Source organism: Gekko japonicus, unplaced genomic scaffold, assembly GCF_001447785.1.
Source record: "Gekko japonicus isolate JY-2015 unplaced genomic scaffold, Gekko_japonicus_V1.1 scaffold140, whole genome shotgun sequence".
Lineage (NCBI taxonomy): Eukaryota > Metazoa > Chordata > Lepidosauria > Squamata > Gekkonidae > Gekko > Gekko japonicus.
Genome location: NW_015169781.1, coordinates 649969 through 666763, shown reverse-complemented (window position 1 = coordinate 666763; position 16795 = coordinate 649969). Strand labels below are relative to the sequence as shown.

At 46.0% G+C, this 16795-nt stretch overlaps 1 protein-coding gene across 1 annotated transcript; it reads left to right on the top strand.

Moving 5' to 3' along the window:
* The first annotated feature begins 956 nt into the window (after nucleotides 1-956).
* On the top strand, nucleotides 957-15266 carry C8G (complement component 8, gamma polypeptide). The gene is made up of 9 exons (XM_015416779.1): nucleotides 957-1073; nucleotides 3644-3786; nucleotides 5674-5750; nucleotides 8013-8126; nucleotides 9578-9679; nucleotides 13413-13450; nucleotides 13713-13794; nucleotides 13971-14138; nucleotides 15070-15266. Exons 1-9 carry the CDS (start codon nucleotides 957-959, stop codon nucleotides 15264-15266), a joined length of 1038 nt encoding a protein of 345 aa, XP_015272265.1.
* The last annotated feature ends 1529 nt before the right edge of the window (nucleotides 15267-16795 follow it).

Genomic DNA, 16795 nt, shown 5'->3' with positions numbered 1-16795 from the left:
ACAAGGCCGCGTGCCCTCTTCCATTGCTCAGAGATGACCTTTTTGTACTCCGCAGCAAGACCATGACTGTTTTAGCACTGCAAGCAAGAACCAAACTAGCATATTATTTTAACCATACCTTTTGTTTCTGTGGAATAGCCCTTTTGGCATCTGATGGGGTACCACAGAATCCTGCTTCGTGGCCTTTGGTGGCTGGTGGCACTGCAAGCCTCTAAAACGTTGTATGACAGACACCCTGCTGGGAAAGTGGTTGAAAGGACCACACACTCTTGGAAATAAGCAGGGAGAGTGAGAGAGACCTGTTTTAAGTTGGGAGTTAGCTGCAAGGGGTTGCTAAGAAAGGTTTCTGGCTGGTCATAGCCGCTTCTAAGATACTGTGGGACTGAACTGATATTTCTGGAGGATCAGTTCTGCCTCCATCCATTCTTGCTTCCCACCTGCTCGGTCTGTACATTTGATTTACAACAGTACAAGTAGGAAACAGGAAAGGTTTCCCACCCACAGCAATGTGCATCTGATGAACTTCCTCCTTACTGTTAAAGTGACCTGGAAAAGCTGCCCCAAAAACGTCCTTCCAGTGGGAGTGACGTGGGCAACATAAAACAATCTGATCCCCCCCCCATAACTGCGTCCCCCTTTAAACTCAATCTGGCAGCTGATGTTAAAAGGAAGAACAAACATTGCTGATCACGACTAGGGAGTAATTAGGATGAAATCACCTCTACTTCTGCATCCGGTTACATTTTTTTTGGCAGGTAAATGCCTCCACCTTTTAATACACCAGCAAGATTTTTGCCAACAGCTCCTCAACAGAACCAGAAACTGTTCACCACCCCCCTCTTCAGTTAGAAGGCCAAAGTTCACATTTCTTCACAGTCAAGCAAACAGCACCATAACTGTGGTCCAGAGCCAGGTCTCCCTCTCAGCAACCCAGTAGCAGAACCAACCCAGCAGCCATGAAGCTCCAGGCGTTTCTCCTCTTGATCTTTGCAGTGGCCTTTACCCCAGCCGGAGGGAACCCCATCTCAACTGCTGAGGATATTCAAGTCCAGGAGAATTTTGACGAGGAGAGGGTAATGATTACAGGGGCTGGGAGGGGGGGACTGCCTTGTGTTAGGATGTTAGAACAAGGAATACTCTAGATTCTCTCATCAGAACTGGAACTACACAGCAATTCAGACCAATGCCCTCGGGCTTCTCCTCAAGGAAAGCAATTGGTATTCAGCTCAGATGCACAAAGCTGCCTTATATAGAGCCAAGCTCTTGGTCCACCAAGCCTTGCGTTCTCTACTGAGACTGGCAGCAGGGTCTAAGGAGGAGTAATTGCTGCCTGAGATCCTTGTCACCGGAGAGGCCGGGGCCAAATCTGGAGAACTTCTGCCTGCAAAGCATGGGGTTATCACTAATCCTCCCCCTAAAGGTTATCCCCATATTGCAAATGGGACAGAAGTATTGAGCCCAAGAGGGAATGATTGGCACAAAGCCAGCTGGTGGGATCATGGCAGCAGCAAGATTTGAACTGGGGACTTCTCGGATCAGTGTTCCTTCAACCCCTCTGCTGCCATGGCCTGTCATGGTTCATATGAACCAGGAACCTGTTGGTCAATATCCAACCTGGTTTTGTCTAGTCTCCAAAGTTTCCTGTAAAGAAAGATCTTCCCCACTGCTTCTGCCTAGCTGGAGATTCCAGAGACTGTATGTACAATCATCTGCATGTAAATCAGTTGCTTGGAAAGGAGAGCCACAGGCCATATAGGCACATGAAGCTGCCGTACCCTAATTCTGACCATTGGTCCATCTAATTCAATAGTGCAGACCAGTCCTCTGGTATCTCAGGCACAGAAAAGCCTTTTCCAGCCTCTGCCACTGGTAATCGTATACCTCAATGAGTCCAGGGACTAAACCTGGAACCTTATGCATGCCCAGCTCATACTCTGATAGCTCCATCCCTGATTGTTTTAGATGATCTACAGCTACCTCTTTGAATTGTTACCTGTTTAGGATCAAAAGGGTTTTAACTCTGATATCAAACCCCCCCCCCCTAATCTGCCTTAGGAAAATCCAGTTTTGACACAACCACACACAGGAAGGTGGCCAGCAGGGCACTGAGCTTTGTTACCTCAATTCCCCCCCCCCCAATTTTTTAATTAAAACCCATCCATTCTCGGCTTAAACTTTGCATTCAAAACTGAATGGAATTACCATTAAAAAAAACCCTTTCCAGAATGGTAACTGTGCGTTTGCTGTAGGAAAATAAAACAGAAGTCAAGAGGCAGTAACAAAATTTATTCCAGTATTTACGCCAGTATAAATACACCTGCTATGGATGTGCACATGTAGCTGATTAAGTGAATTATGACTCATAATAATGCTGGAATGAATCTTGTCAGTCTTTAAAGTGTGACTGGACTAACTTTTCATACAATAATCTTTTATAATCCCTGTTTCTATAAATGAAAAGTCACCATCCTCAAATCCAAGCACACTCTTTTGTTGTTATCCTGTTCCAGGAATCTAGAACTGGCTGCCACCCTCTTTTAAATACAATTTCTGCAATGATTCGCCCATTCCAAAGCTGTATGCAGTCACTTATTCACATAATCTTCCAAATTCTGTTTTTAATACACTTATACTCCACTTTTCTCCCCAATGGGGACCCAAAGAAGCTTACAACACCATTCTTCTGTCCTACATTTTATTCTCACAACCATCTGCAAGGTAGGTTAGACAGTGACTAGTCTGCCTGGAGCTGGATAGCCCAGGCTAGCCTGATCCCGTCAGATCTCAGAAGCTAAGCAGGGTTGGCCTTGACTAGTATGTGGAAAGGCAACCTCCAAGGAATGACGCAGAGGCAGGCAATGGCAAAACTCCTCTGACACATAGCTTGCTCACCACCTAGTGGTGCATAATGCTAAAGAGCTAGAACGTCTGCCTGCCAGACAATCTTAGGATCTCCTGGCTATTCTACACACAATGAATAGTCACAAGGATGGGCACAGTCAATAGACCAGCGGGGGAAAAAACCTGTGACAAATAAATGCTAATAATATATTCAAGAATCATATCAATTTACAATAACAAAATAGGTGAACACTATATTTGGTGAAAGTAGATGGTGGTCTACGGAATGATCTGCCGTTTCGACAAACGATCTTCTTCTGAACAAGGATGTATACATAAACTGTCTTTCAACAATTCATTTCTCTTGGTGATGTATCAAAAGTATCACTGTTGATTCACTCCATTATGATACTATGCTTACAGCTAGGTTCTTCAATGGGCTATTGTTGCTGAATGCCATACGATAATTATTATTAGTGACTAGCCCAAGGTTAAATTCCATAGCAGAGTGGGGATTTGAACCAGGATCTCCCAGGTCCTACTTCCATACACGTATTGGAGATAAATAGATTTGTTTCCAAAAAAGATGCAATCAAGATTATTATTTTTTTGGCTGCAGTTAGCATATTAAATATGAGCTGTTTGTGCATGACCTTCCCTGATTCTCTCACAGATGCGTGCAGGTGTTGTTTCCTGTAGCTCAGTGGCAAAGCCTATAGGTTCAATGCCTGGTGCTTCTACTTTGCTTGTTTCAACCTTTTCTGAAGGTTTGGTGAAGTGCTCTCTCTTTTTAACCTCTTAGTTCTACGGGAAATGGTATGAAATGGCTGTCGGCTCCAACTGCCCCTGGGTGAAAAAATATAAGGACCGATACACCATGGGGACACTGGTTGTGGCACCCGGGCAATCGAGGGAGGAGATCAGCATGGCAACCACGAGGCTCAGGTAGGCGCTCTTTATCCTCTTGTCAAAACACAAGCAAACACCCCTTTGGTGCTACTTAACTAATATATATATATATATATCATGCTACTCTTCCAAGGAGTCCAGCGTGGCATACACAGGTTTCCACCCTCCCATTTTACCCTCACAGCAACCCTGTGAGAGAAGTTAAACTGAGAGACTCACCCAAGATCACCCAGCAAGTTTCATAGCAGAGTAAAGGGTAAAAAGCAAAGGTTTCCCTTGCTCAAAAGCCAGTCAAATCCAACTCTAGGGGGTGGTGCTCATCTCCGTTTCCAAGCCAAAGAGCCAGCGTTGTCCGAAGATGTTTCCGTGGTCATGTGGCCAGCTGAGGTGCATGGAATGCTGTTACCTTCCCACCGAAGTGGTACGTATTTATCTACTTGCAATTTCTTGCTTTCAAACTGCTCGGTTGGCAGGAGCTGGAGCCAGAGACAGGAGCTCACTCCGTCACGCGGCACTAGGGTCTCGAACTGCCGAGCTACTGACCTTCCAGTCTGCAGCTCAACATCTTAACCTCTGAGCCACCGCTGCCCTCATAGCAGAGTGGGGGGGATCTGAATCCAGGGCTTCCAGATCCTAGTGCAACACTCTAACCACTACATCACACCAGTCTCTGAGAAGCCAACAAAGAGGCCGTGAAGGAAATGCCCTCCCTCTTGTTAGCTGTTCCCCAAGATCTTGTAGCAGAGGTACACGACCTCCGAGCCTGGGAGTTCCATTTTACTATCAAGGCCAGGGACAGTCCTACACTCCATGAAGGACCCATCTTCTTCTCCTTTGTTCCTTGACACCGTTATCTGCACATTTCTTGCACTAATAAGCTTCTTCCTCTCAGGGTTAGGAGCATGTTATCGGTTGGGCTTAGGGTTTCTTTATAAATGCTGGAATGTACCCAGGCAGATGCAAACCCCTATGGACATCAGTAAACTTGCTGGAAGAAGGTCTGCAGACAGAGGTGAGGTGGTGGTGGGCAGGACCATGACAGAGATAAGGGAGGCTTTGAAGTAGTTTTCCTACAAACAGGGAGGATGCATCAGGAAAGATGACATCTGCTTTCCAAGGTCCTCAGGTTCACACTAAAAAAAACTTTAGAAAAGTGAAAAGAACAGGTTGCTGGTGGGAAACAAACACTGTAATGCTGCTGTACAGATCTATTGGCACAGTGGCCCTTGGAATACTGTTTGCAGTTCTGCTCACTGCATCTCCAAAAGAAAATTGTGGAGCTGGGAAATGGGCAGAAGTGGGCATCTATAATGAGTGAGGAACTCAAGCACTTTCCTTAGGAGGAAAGGCTTGAGAGTTTGGGGCCCTTTGGATAAGAAAAAAACCTAAAGGGTAGGTGAAGGTCTATAAAATTATGCCTGGTAGGGAGAAAGCAGCAAAAGAAAATGATTCATCAAATGAAGTAGCTAGACAGTAGATTCAGGACAGACAAAAGGAAGTATTTCTTTATCCAATGGATTATTAACTTGTGGAACTCACTGTCACAAGATGCTACTGGAGCAAGCAGCTTTAAAATAAGACTAAACAAATTCATAGAGGATTAGTCCACCCACACATATTAGGATGGATGTTTCAATGGACCCCTCACCATTCAAAGGCAGCGTACCTCTGAAAACCATTTGCATCAGGAAAACAATGGGGGGGGTGTTGCATTCATGCCCTGCCTATGGGCTTCTTGGAGGCATCTGAATGGTCAATGTGCAAAACGGGATGCTTTGGTCTTATCTAGAAGGGCTGTTATATCACATAAGGTATAGGCCGCACACTTGCTGTTTTGGGGATGAAACAAATTGCAAAAAAAGATGGGACATAGTCTAAGGATACAAGGAGAATTCAGATTTGACCTCCCCTCTTCCTTTGCAGGCAAGGTGTCTGTTCCCAGATCACTGGAGTATACCAGAAGACTGACATTCCAGGGAAATTCACCTACTATAATTCAAGTAGGTCGGGGACAACCAAGATGCTTGCATTTACTCTTCAACAGGTTTGACACTTGTTGTTTGCATTCCTCTCTTCTCAGCAGGCCTGGAGAAAAATGTCCTGCCCTTTAATAGGAAACTTAACATTTGGAAATGGGCGAAACGTTTCATGGCATGGAGGTCAATCATCCCATTAAGCCTTCACTAAATGGACAGGATTTTTTTTCCCCTCCAGGCTTTTTGACAACCCTAGTTTCTAAGTTTCAGGCTTTTAAACAGTCTGTTAACTTAGTGGAGAGACTTCTGGGGTCTTTGTAATATGCGTATGTTTACAAAGAGACACGTGGAATAGGTGGGAGCAGTCAGGAAGCCAGGCCCTCGGCTAGCCTCTAATGCAGCGTCACCGTGCCACCCTAAACAGAGTTACACCTTTCTGAGTCCATTCCAGTGCATGGGCTTAGAAGGGTGCCACTCTGCTTAGGGTGGCACTGTCTGTCCCCTAAGATCACCAGCAGGCATTCACTTGCAGCTCCTCAAAAAGCTGCACCTTTTGCCAGCCAACTGCAAACATTCTGCCTGTTTTTCCCATTTGCTGGCAACAGTCCGAACTGGGGTAATATTTTGCAGCCCTAATCTGGCAGGTAGGCATTCCAAGCTCTGGAGGAATGTCAACTGTATGATGATGACAATTAGAAAGAAGGTGCAAGCGATATAAAAACCTAGAGGGATGGCCATTCCTTCCCTAGTGACAACTGAGTAGCATTCCCCCAACAACCTGTTTTGGACTTGGACAGATACAGAGAACAAAAGGCATTACTAGTACAAGCTGCACACATTTATAACTAGCATGGACATTCCCAAACTATGTGACAGGAGACAAAATAAATAAATGTGCACCCACAGAAGAGGCTGCCTGCTGCATCTCTGCATGAATTATCATTCCTCCAATCAAGATGAATGATTCTGCCATGTCTCCATGCTAGTTACGATACAAGCATTCAAGCACTTCAGAGGCAGAAATGGAGGGAAACTGCTTGCCTTCAGCGGAGGCAGCCTGTTTTGTATCTGCATGAGTCAAATCTGGGCTTTTGAAATACTTCCAAGAAAGAACCAGGGCCTTGCTTGCAGGTATTCTGAAGGGAGAAGCTGTGAATTTTATACATTTGTGTGTTCCATTTGAAATGTTCAGAGCATTAATTGAGTTCTAGAATCACATAGAACACAGTTCCAGGTTCTCAGAAGTTATTCTAGCACTTACAAAATGTTCTCTTCGCGCTAATCAAACTCTCTGCTTTGCAGTGGTATACTCTAAAGAGCTCGATTAGGACTCGGAAAACAGTTTCTGCTAAAGAAGTGAATTTAACTGCTCTTGCAGTTCAGTAAATGCAGCCCCATAATGTCCCTAAGGGTCAGGCCATGTTAGGGCAGCCACAGAGACACAGTTCCCAAGATCACTAAAGAGCAAGACTGCAGAAGTGCATTCTTGTGGAACTTTGAATTTATTTTTCCCAGCATCTATGGCTTCTGTTGACATTGGAAGCACAAGTTGTCATGGCCGGACTGCTTACTGGGCAAAGTGCTGTGGAATAGGATTCAACTCAATAAATGGGAGGGTGTGTGTGATTCAACAGCAAAATGCAGTCTAATCAGATTGTGCAACCATCCCGAGTGCTTTGAAAGTGAGGGTATACAGAGCAGGGCTCAATCAGCAGATGGGTTTGCATGACAGGAGATCCTTCAAACACCCCATTCCCAGACCAATTCAGCTTGGTTGGTCCTAACAAAAGGTATTACATGGATCTTGTTCTTGGTTTTGGACCATGTCACTAATAACCAGTCTTTGACTTGTGCCTGGAAGCAAAATGGCAGCCGGTCTATATCTTTTGGATCTGATGAGACGGGGACCCTATAACTCACACCTACAAGTCATCACCACTGTGTCCTGAACAAGCTCCAGGCAGTTTTCAAAAGTGGTACCACCATGGTTTCTACTAATCACTGGGAGGGGCGAGAATGACACCCACTCTCCCCTCCCCAGTTACTAGAAAACTTGCCCAGAGTTCTCTCTACCTTCTGAAATTACACCACAGGTTTTCAAGTTTATGCTAGTGGTCATAAGGACTAGAAATGTGGGTTTAAAAAAAATAAAATGCTCAGGAAGTTGAGTTTGGCATCCAGTTCCTGCAACGTAACCGCAGAATCAAAGGTGGCATTGTTCTAGCAACTAAGCCTCTTCCAGAGAGTTTTTCTTACAAGGGCACCCTATGTTTTCTTCTGCTCTAGGATGGGATGCAAATATTGAGACCTTTGTGGTTCACACCAACTACAACGAATATGCCATCTTTGTGACAAAGAAGAACAGCACCCATGGCTTGACCACCACGGCCAAGATTTATGGTATGAAAACCCTAAAGGGTAGCACGGCACATAGCTTATAGGATGCTGTAAAAGATCAGGTCAATTCACTCAATCTTAATTTCTAGCGAAGTGAAGACATGAAACTGTGTTATATAGAGTCTGACTGGTCCACTTGACAGAGTATTCTCTACTCTAGCCTTAGCTCTCCCAAGTCTCAAGCTCGAGGTTTTTCTGCACCCTACGTGAGGCTACCTTGTGGTGCAGATGCCAACCTCCCGGTGGGGCCTGGAGACCTGGAGACCTCTGGAGCCAGCCACCCTTTTGCTGCCGCCGCCACTGCCTCTCCCCCCCCGCCCCGCCACCACCAAAGGGGGGAGGGGGAGGAACAGCTTGGCACCCCATCCAGGGCCCGGCGCTCTAGGCAAATGCCTAGTTCGCCTAGTGGGTGAACCGGCCCTGCTTCTCCCTAGGAAAACATGGTCCCAGTTTTGACTCTGTTTTTGCCTTTTGAGGAAGCCTTTTTAAAACTTCATTAGCATGCATGCTATTGCACTAGCTCTCTAGGTTTGATCGTCTCCAGGTTCTCCCAGCGTTACAACTGATCTCCAGACCATAGAGACCAGTTCCCCCAGAGGAAATAACAGCTTCAGAGGACAAATCCTACGGTATAAAGATGAAACCTAGGTGAAATCTCTTGCCAAAATCTCCCCTCCTAGGACTGCCAATGTGGGGTTGGGAAATCGTTGGAAATTTGGGGAGGGTAGGATTTGGGGAGGGGAGGGATCTCAGCAGAGTATATCATCATAGGCTCCACCAGAGGTCATTTCGGGGGGGATCGCGAGGGATCGCAGTTCCCCCGGGTGAGCTACAGGGGCGGGGCACATGACAAAGCCCCGCCCTCTGCTTCCGGCCGCCCCACTTCCGGCCCTCATTCAGCCAGGAGGAGGCAGGAGAAGAGGGAGGGTAAGTTGCTTCCTCCCTGCCTCTCCCCACCCCTGCCTGCCTGGGGCCAGGGAGGGCCTTCGCGGGGCTTCCTTGCACTCCCGCCGGCCTTGCAGGTCCACCGCCGGGCCCCTCATGGGCGGGGTGTGTGGCCTTATGACACACTTCCAGTGATGTCAGGGTGTGTGGCCTTATGACACACCTCCGGTGATGTCAGGGGGTGTGGCATATGCTAATGAATTATGCTAATGAGTTCCCCTAGCTCTTTTTCTACGAAACGACCCCTGGGCTCCACCCTCCAAAGCAGCCATTTCTCTAGGGGAACTGATCTCTATCATTTGGTTCCCCCCCACCCCATTTTATCTTCATAAAACGCTCTGAGATTTCTTAGGCTGAAAGAGATGCCAGAGGTACTGAACCTTCTGTATGTCCTCCAGTAAGCTTCACAGCTGAGTAAGGATTTAACTCAGATCTCCCAAACACTCTCTAGCCCCAAAGCCACATGTAGGACAAACAATATATCACATATACCTGTTTCTTCTTTTCAGGAAGAAGCCCAGAGCTGAGAGAGGACCTCATGGCTGAGTTTAGACAGCTTTCTCTGGATCTGGGAATCCCTGAAGACTCCATCTTCACTCTGATTAATAAAGGCAAACCCGGGTTAAGGGAGGGTGTGAGCTCAGGGGCTGGGGCGATGGCATTTCCATTGAAGGGAGGGATGTGTTTCAGCAAGTTGCGGAATACTAGATGCCTCCAAGGCTAAACTCCACAAAGAACAAAAACCAAATTATACCATTTATTTGAAGATCACCTGTTATGACTTAATTATCCGATAATCAAAATCTAAATACCAGAGTAGACTTTGCTGTCAATAAGAAATGTCATGAATTTGTTAATATCTCCTGTGACCTTAAGGTAGCCAACCTCGGTGGAGGTTGCCCTTGCATTTATGCATAGTCTCTGCTCTGGCCAGGCCATCTTCCATTTAGCCTCAGCTATGGGTAGATAATTGTCACTTCTCTGCACTGAGGATGACTGGTTCGTTCTGTCACTCCCAACAAACAGAATTACCTGCTCACAAGGTAGACTGTCAAATCTCTTCATAAGTCATTGTTCTGTCTCTTGCCTGTTAGGAGGCACAATTGGGGTGAGGGGGGAATTGCCAACAGGCCTGAAAAACATGTCCTGTCCCTTTAATAGAGATTTAATGGGCTGTTATTTACTACATGATGCTATTTCTCTCCATGTTATGAAAAACAGCTGCCTGTTTCTATGCATTAAACCTCTAGTAAAGGGACAAGACATTTGTCTTCCCACTGACAGCCCTGGGGGGATAGGCTTCTTTGAAAGCTGGTAATCATTAGTCATTCAAAAGATAACCTTTCAGAGTGTGGTTTTTTGGCAGTCATGTCATTTCCCCCCATATCCTCTTTCTCACCTCCTGGCAATCCCCACTTCCTCTCCCTTTTACCTGCTTCCTTGTCTTCTTCCCACTCTCCAACTGTTAAGGGATTTCCCCCCCCACCTCCTTTTATCAAGGTCTATCTGGGAGATAAAAAACTAACTTCAAGGATTTTCTACTAGCAAAGTGGGCAATTTTATTTAAGAATGAATTCATTCTGATACCAGTTCATTCAACAACAAACTGGCATCTTGAGTACAAAAAGAGTTCATCCTTTATATCAAAGAAAAGGACAGACTTCAGTAACTCTCAGTTCCCAGACATAGTTCACTCTACCCGCTGTTTACAGAACATTTCAAATTCCTGGGAAGGGCAAAAAAGAAAAACAGCCCTACAGCTTGAAAGAGAGATAAGAGAGTCCCACACTATGACCATGAAAATGGTTGTCTAAAGTTTGGGGATGTTAATTAACAAAATTTGGGCAAGAGTGTGAGAAGGGACAGAAGCATCATAAATATAGAAAACTAATTAGGAACGTAATCAATCGACCTCATGCTCAGTAATCAAATGGTTGTGAGGAAGTTGGATCCTTACTCAGTATTTTAATAATGAACGAAATTTCTCTAACACCAACCAAGCCAGTTTGGTGTAGTGGTTAAGAGCAGCAGACTCTAATCTAGAGAACTGGCTCCACATGCAGCTGCTGGGTGACCTTGGGTCAGTCAAAGTTCTCTGACAGCTGTTCTCTCAAGAGCCGTTCACTCAGGGCTCTCTCAGCCTCACCTACCTCTCAGGGTGTCTGTTATGGGGAGAGGAAGGGACGAAGATTGTAAACCGCTCTGAGACTCCAAGTGAAGGATGGGGTATAAATCCAATCTCCTCCCCCCCCCTGCAGTTTTCAGTTTTATTATTTATTTACTTCATTCATACCCCATCTTTCTCCCCAATGGACCCAAAGTAGTTTATATCAGTCTCCCATTCTATCCTCACAACAACCTTCTGGGATAGATTAGACTGAGAGTGTGTGACTGGCCCAAGGTCATTCAGCAAGCTCCCATAGCAGAGTAGAAATTTGAACCTGGGTCTCCCAGAACCTATTCTGACACTCCAACCACTACACCACACTATCTCTCAGCTTTCCATCCTTCCCTTCCCCATATAGCCTCTCACTGGGAAAAGTCTGCCCAAGCTGCAAAAGTCATGTAGTAGCAAGTCGCTCAGCTGATTTGTATGGTAGCTGCTGCCAGGCCCAGTCAAGTCTTGCAAGCTGAACAGAGCCACTGGACCCAGACAAGTTGTGTGGCATCATCTGGTACCCAACACTGCACATGGATGACTTGCAGAGATTGCATGTTAGCAAATTGCCTAGTGGTTACTGCTGGCTATGGCCCTGATGAATCCTCCCTCCAGGACAGGAGGAAGGGGGACAGGAGTGGACTGAGAGGTCAAAATAGGCCTGGAAAAGGCTCTCCCCCTTCCTTTTGTTGACAGAAAGCAAGGTTTGAAAGCTGGCAATATGCTTGTGGTTGCCTAGCAACACTCACCAAAGCTACTGAGAGGACATTGCCTCCTTAAAAGTACAGGTGCTGCTATTCTATTTGGGGGGACGGGACACCCACCTTTCCCCCCCATGTTTTTCTGCAAACCTAGAGCTTTTCTCAGGTTTGTAGAAAGATCTGTATTCATGGCTCCAGTCTCCAGATTTAAGTATCTACAGATGAGGCCATGTTGGAATTAGATATATTGATAACAATGTTATCAGTACAAATTTTAAGCAAGGAGGATTTGTGACTTTGACATACACACTTAATCAGGGCTTTCTTTTTGGATAAAGAGGTGCCTAATACCTGCCATTGTTATACGAACTGCACTAGCACTTTATGTTATGTTTTTATAACTATATTGTTGTGAGTTTATTCAATTCGTCTCTTTTAGTTGTTCAATACATTCTATGTAAGCCACCCTGAGCCTGCCCTGGCAGGGAAGGCGGGATATAAAATAAATAAATAAATAAATAAGAAGGAAATGAAGTTTTCAATCTATATACTGAAAACTCATGAACTTTTAAACATTTTTAAAAGAATTTTGTCAAAGAGGTTCCGGAACTCCGTTCCAGTGCATTCCCCTGGGAATAAAGCCCTGCACTTAATACATACTCTCTTTTAAGAGTCCATAACAAGTGTTGAGTAGGCAGGATACTTGAGTTTGTACTCCCCCTGTACAACTGCATACAATCTGAACTATTGACCTGGGCTCATCCCATGGGGGGTGTTTTAGTTTTTGAATCGTTCCCAAGGCAGTCCAAGGGGCAAACTTGCTGCATGGGGTCACTTTCATAACATCACTCAAGAAGTTATAGAGTTCCTTATGATATCTTTTTCACCTCCACTGCATCTAGCAAAACAGCAGGCACTGAAAACCCAATTTGTGTGAACATGGCCAGCTTGAGTGAGATTGCTAGCAGTCTCAAAAAGCCACATCTTTGAGGCTGTAATAGAAGGGTTTTTCATTCTGGGATGTTTAAGCTTAGGTAGAGTGCCCTAAACTGAATGGCCCATGTTCAGGATTTCACCCCATGTTCAGGATTTAGGATTTTCTGGACAAGGAGCTTGGCCTTTTAATGATGAAAGAAGATTTAAGTTCGTTTCTTCACAGTGGCACACAGGGCAAAAGCCTCACCTGTTCTTGGCCATTAGTTTGGTCATCTATTAGCTCTGCTGGATGTCTTTCCAGAGAAGGGGAAGGACAGTGATGGGCCAAGGACTCAAATTGAACACACACACACCCAACACTGAGGTCTGTGGTCATAACCGCCTGCTACAGATGCCGCTCCTCTGCACGTTGGGGGAATAACAGGGGGGGTCATACCACATCCTTGGGGGGGCCAGATTTGACCCAAGGATTTCTAATGGCCGACTCTTACTAGAAAATGCCCTTTGTTACGTTCCAGTAATACCTCTCAAACTGATCTCTTTCCTTAGGGGAGTGCGTGCCTCCTGCAGGTGAATCTGAACCACAGGTAGGTGAAAGCCTCACTGTTAGACTCTTGCTGTTCCCAGGGGATTCCCCCCCCACCCACAAGAGATGGGGAGCTTGGCCCCACTTTAAGCATCCCAGCCACCCTCCAGAAATCAACCTTTCAGGGCCATGCCCGGCTTCCTAACTCAGATCTAGAAACGGTGTGGAGGGGAAGCAAGCAGAGAACAGCTGCGGGTGGTTGCCCAGTGACCTGTGGTTCCATGGCTGAGAACACTGACACCATTTCCTGCTTCTTTCATCAGCCAAGAGTTCGAAGAACGACTTTGTTTGAGGAAGAAGGATCTGCCGATGGTTCATTGAACACCTTGCTAGGCAACAAAGAAGGTGGGTTTCCAAAACAGAATCCCTCCTCTGCAGGATTTGGGGAACAAGAACATAAGCGCTCGCACTTGTTCTCCAACCAGGGTTACCATCCTCCAGGTGGGGCCTGGAGATATTCCTTAAGTTATCACCCATGGCTGCTCTGCTCCACCTAAAGTCTCGCCTTTTGATGCTTCCAGATTACTGCCGACTGAACATGGATGCCGGCCCCTGCCTGGGTTCAGCCACTCGGTATTTCTACAATGCCACTTCTCGCACCTGCGAGACCTTTATCTATGGCGGCTGTCTTGGAAATGGCAACAATTTCCGCTCAGAGAAGGCCTGTCTTCAAACGTGCAGGACCGAGGGTAAGAAGCACAGGCATAGTCCAACTGCAGGCAGGATGCAGACCCTACAGGGAGTCTTTTATCCGGCCACTGAATTTTGATGAAGGTGGAGTGAAAATTTCACCCACAATTTCCCTCCTGGGAAAAAGAAATCAAGTGGCAATAACTGGAGACAGGTCATGCTTCTCTGGAGGAGGCTGGGCATTAATGCCCTGGCTAGGCCTCCTATTTCACAGCTGAGAAGCGGTCTTTATTAAGGGCGGCTGGACACCGTCATGGGCAATACGATCAGTTTCTATAGCAACAGCTGCTTCGGGCCTGCAGGTCCTTCTCAGCACAACAGAGAAGAATACAGGAAGTGATGTCCCTGCTTTGAACACACCTTGCCAAATAAGGGAAATGGGGGACTTTCAATGTCAAGATAAACACACCTTGCCAAATAAGGGAAATGGGGAACTTTCAATCTGGACAAAAAATGGGGAACAAAAATCTGGACAGGAGGAGAAAAACAGAATTCCCCAGCAGGATCAGGCCAAAAGGTCACTCTCATTCAGGTTTCAGTTACTACCGGCAGCCAGCCAGGTAGCTCCAGGAAGCCCACAGGAGCTGACGGACTTCCCCTGCTGTTCACCTGGCAGCTGGGACTGAGGTGGGTGGGATCGACTTGGCTTGGAAACTCCGGTTGATTTCATTCCCCCAAGAAAGGGGAAGGTTTGCTTTCTGCAGCGCCACAGGGAGAGCTTTCCAGACTCAAAGACTTAAGAAAGTCTTTTCCTATGTGCACGCCAACAGCACACGGCTGTGTTGTGCCTAGATGCGCTCAGCACGTTGCTAGCCAATCAGCTGGTAGGAAGAGATGCCAAACATAAGAGCAAAAGGTTCCGGGTTTGAGTTTCACTAGATCCTGGAAATGACTGGTCCAGTGCAATGCTCTCTTCTCTCTCCCCTGCAGCATCTTGCCGGCTCCCCATCGTCCCTGGAGGTCCTTGTAAAGTGACTTACTGGGCCTTTGATGCAAACCGAGGCAAATGTGTGACCTTTGAAGGGTGTGGGGGCAACGGGAACAAGTTTTACCATGAAAAAGAATGCAAAGAATATTGTGGAATTCCCTCTGAAGGTATGGTCAACTCCCCTTCCTTCAACCAATAGTGAAGAAAACCTTAAAGAGGGTTGTGTGTATCTATAAGCAGCACACACATGCAGGAATAATTCTTAGAGGTATACTGTCTCTGAGCATGGAGGTTCCTTATGTGCAATTTGTGCTTTTAAAGAAATCACATGCTAAGGAAAACTACATTTTCTCCTATCTCTTTACACTATGCAAATTAACATGGTTTTTCCTTATTCTGCATCATTTAGTTATGGGACAGGGCAGGGACCACTGCAGTGCATGACTCTGAAGCGCAAACTCTCCCCCACTGCGCAAACTCTCTTCAGCTATCTCAGCAGCTATTGACGCACACACAGTCAAGCAAATGTTTGCAACACAAAGGAGTTAGAAACTTGCCTCTGGGATGAAAGATAAGCTAATTTTTACAAGAAGCTGAACTCTGTGCTTTATGGAACATTCTGCACTTTTTCCGCACTCCAGCAGAATAACAACTAACATGGCTTTAAGAACTTTTGAAAGGGATTGTTAAGCAGGATTCCCACCCAGATCATCCACATACACTGGGGGAGGGGGAATTATTTTGCTCCTGTCTAAATGAACAGGGAGGAATGGAAAGCCTTCCAGTCTCTGTGTGTAAGCCAGCCACAATTACTGATTTGTTTCCTTCCTCCTAGGGGATGAGGAATTTCTCCACCTACTGCCATCGCAGACCAAGTAAATGTGAAAGCAACTAACTGAACATCAGCATCCATCTTAATTCAGTCTTCCTTGTATGTACCAAGAACCCAAATAAACATGGTCTTCTACACTGAAGGGCATAGTGCACACTTGTGTGTGCTCCTCACTGCCCCAAGAGGTGATAATGTGTCATTGCACACGAAAGCTCATACTTTGAATAAACCTTTGTTGGTCTTAAAGGTGCCATTGGACTCTAAATTTGTTGTACAACATTTCTCGAGTTTGGTTTCCTTTGGAAAAGATTGTCTGGGAAACTGATGGTGCTTTGTACCATTTCCCTTATTTATACATATGCAAGTAGAACACAGGTATAGGGAGCGATGCTCCTATAGATCCTCAGAGAGAGAGAGAGGCCCAAGGTAATTAACCCCTCTGTTTAAACACAAACCCACTGCTGAAACCAGTCTTCCTCACTGCCCTCAGTGGCAAGAGATTCCAGTGGAAGCAATTCCAGCTTTGGAATACTGGAGATTTATGGTGTCGTTGTAATACTTGCTTTATTTATAAATATACAGCGGCAGGTGGAGACAAAGGGGCAGCAGAGCCAACAAAAGAGAAAAAGAGACAGAGTCCATAGAGCCCGTGACCCAAAAATGCTTCACCTTCAGCCAACTCAGTTTCTCTCCAAACAGACACATACCTCCTCTGCTGACACCCATGTTGCATCATGAGAAACTCCAGGGTTAGTTGGGTCCAAAGCGATTGCATAGAATACAAAAGCTAAACAAACAAAAGCAGCCAGAGCTGGCTCTGAAGTGTTTTGGTTTTGTGTGTGATGATCCCAAGGTCAAAAGGGTATCAACAGCGCCCCCCATGCCCAATTTGCCTG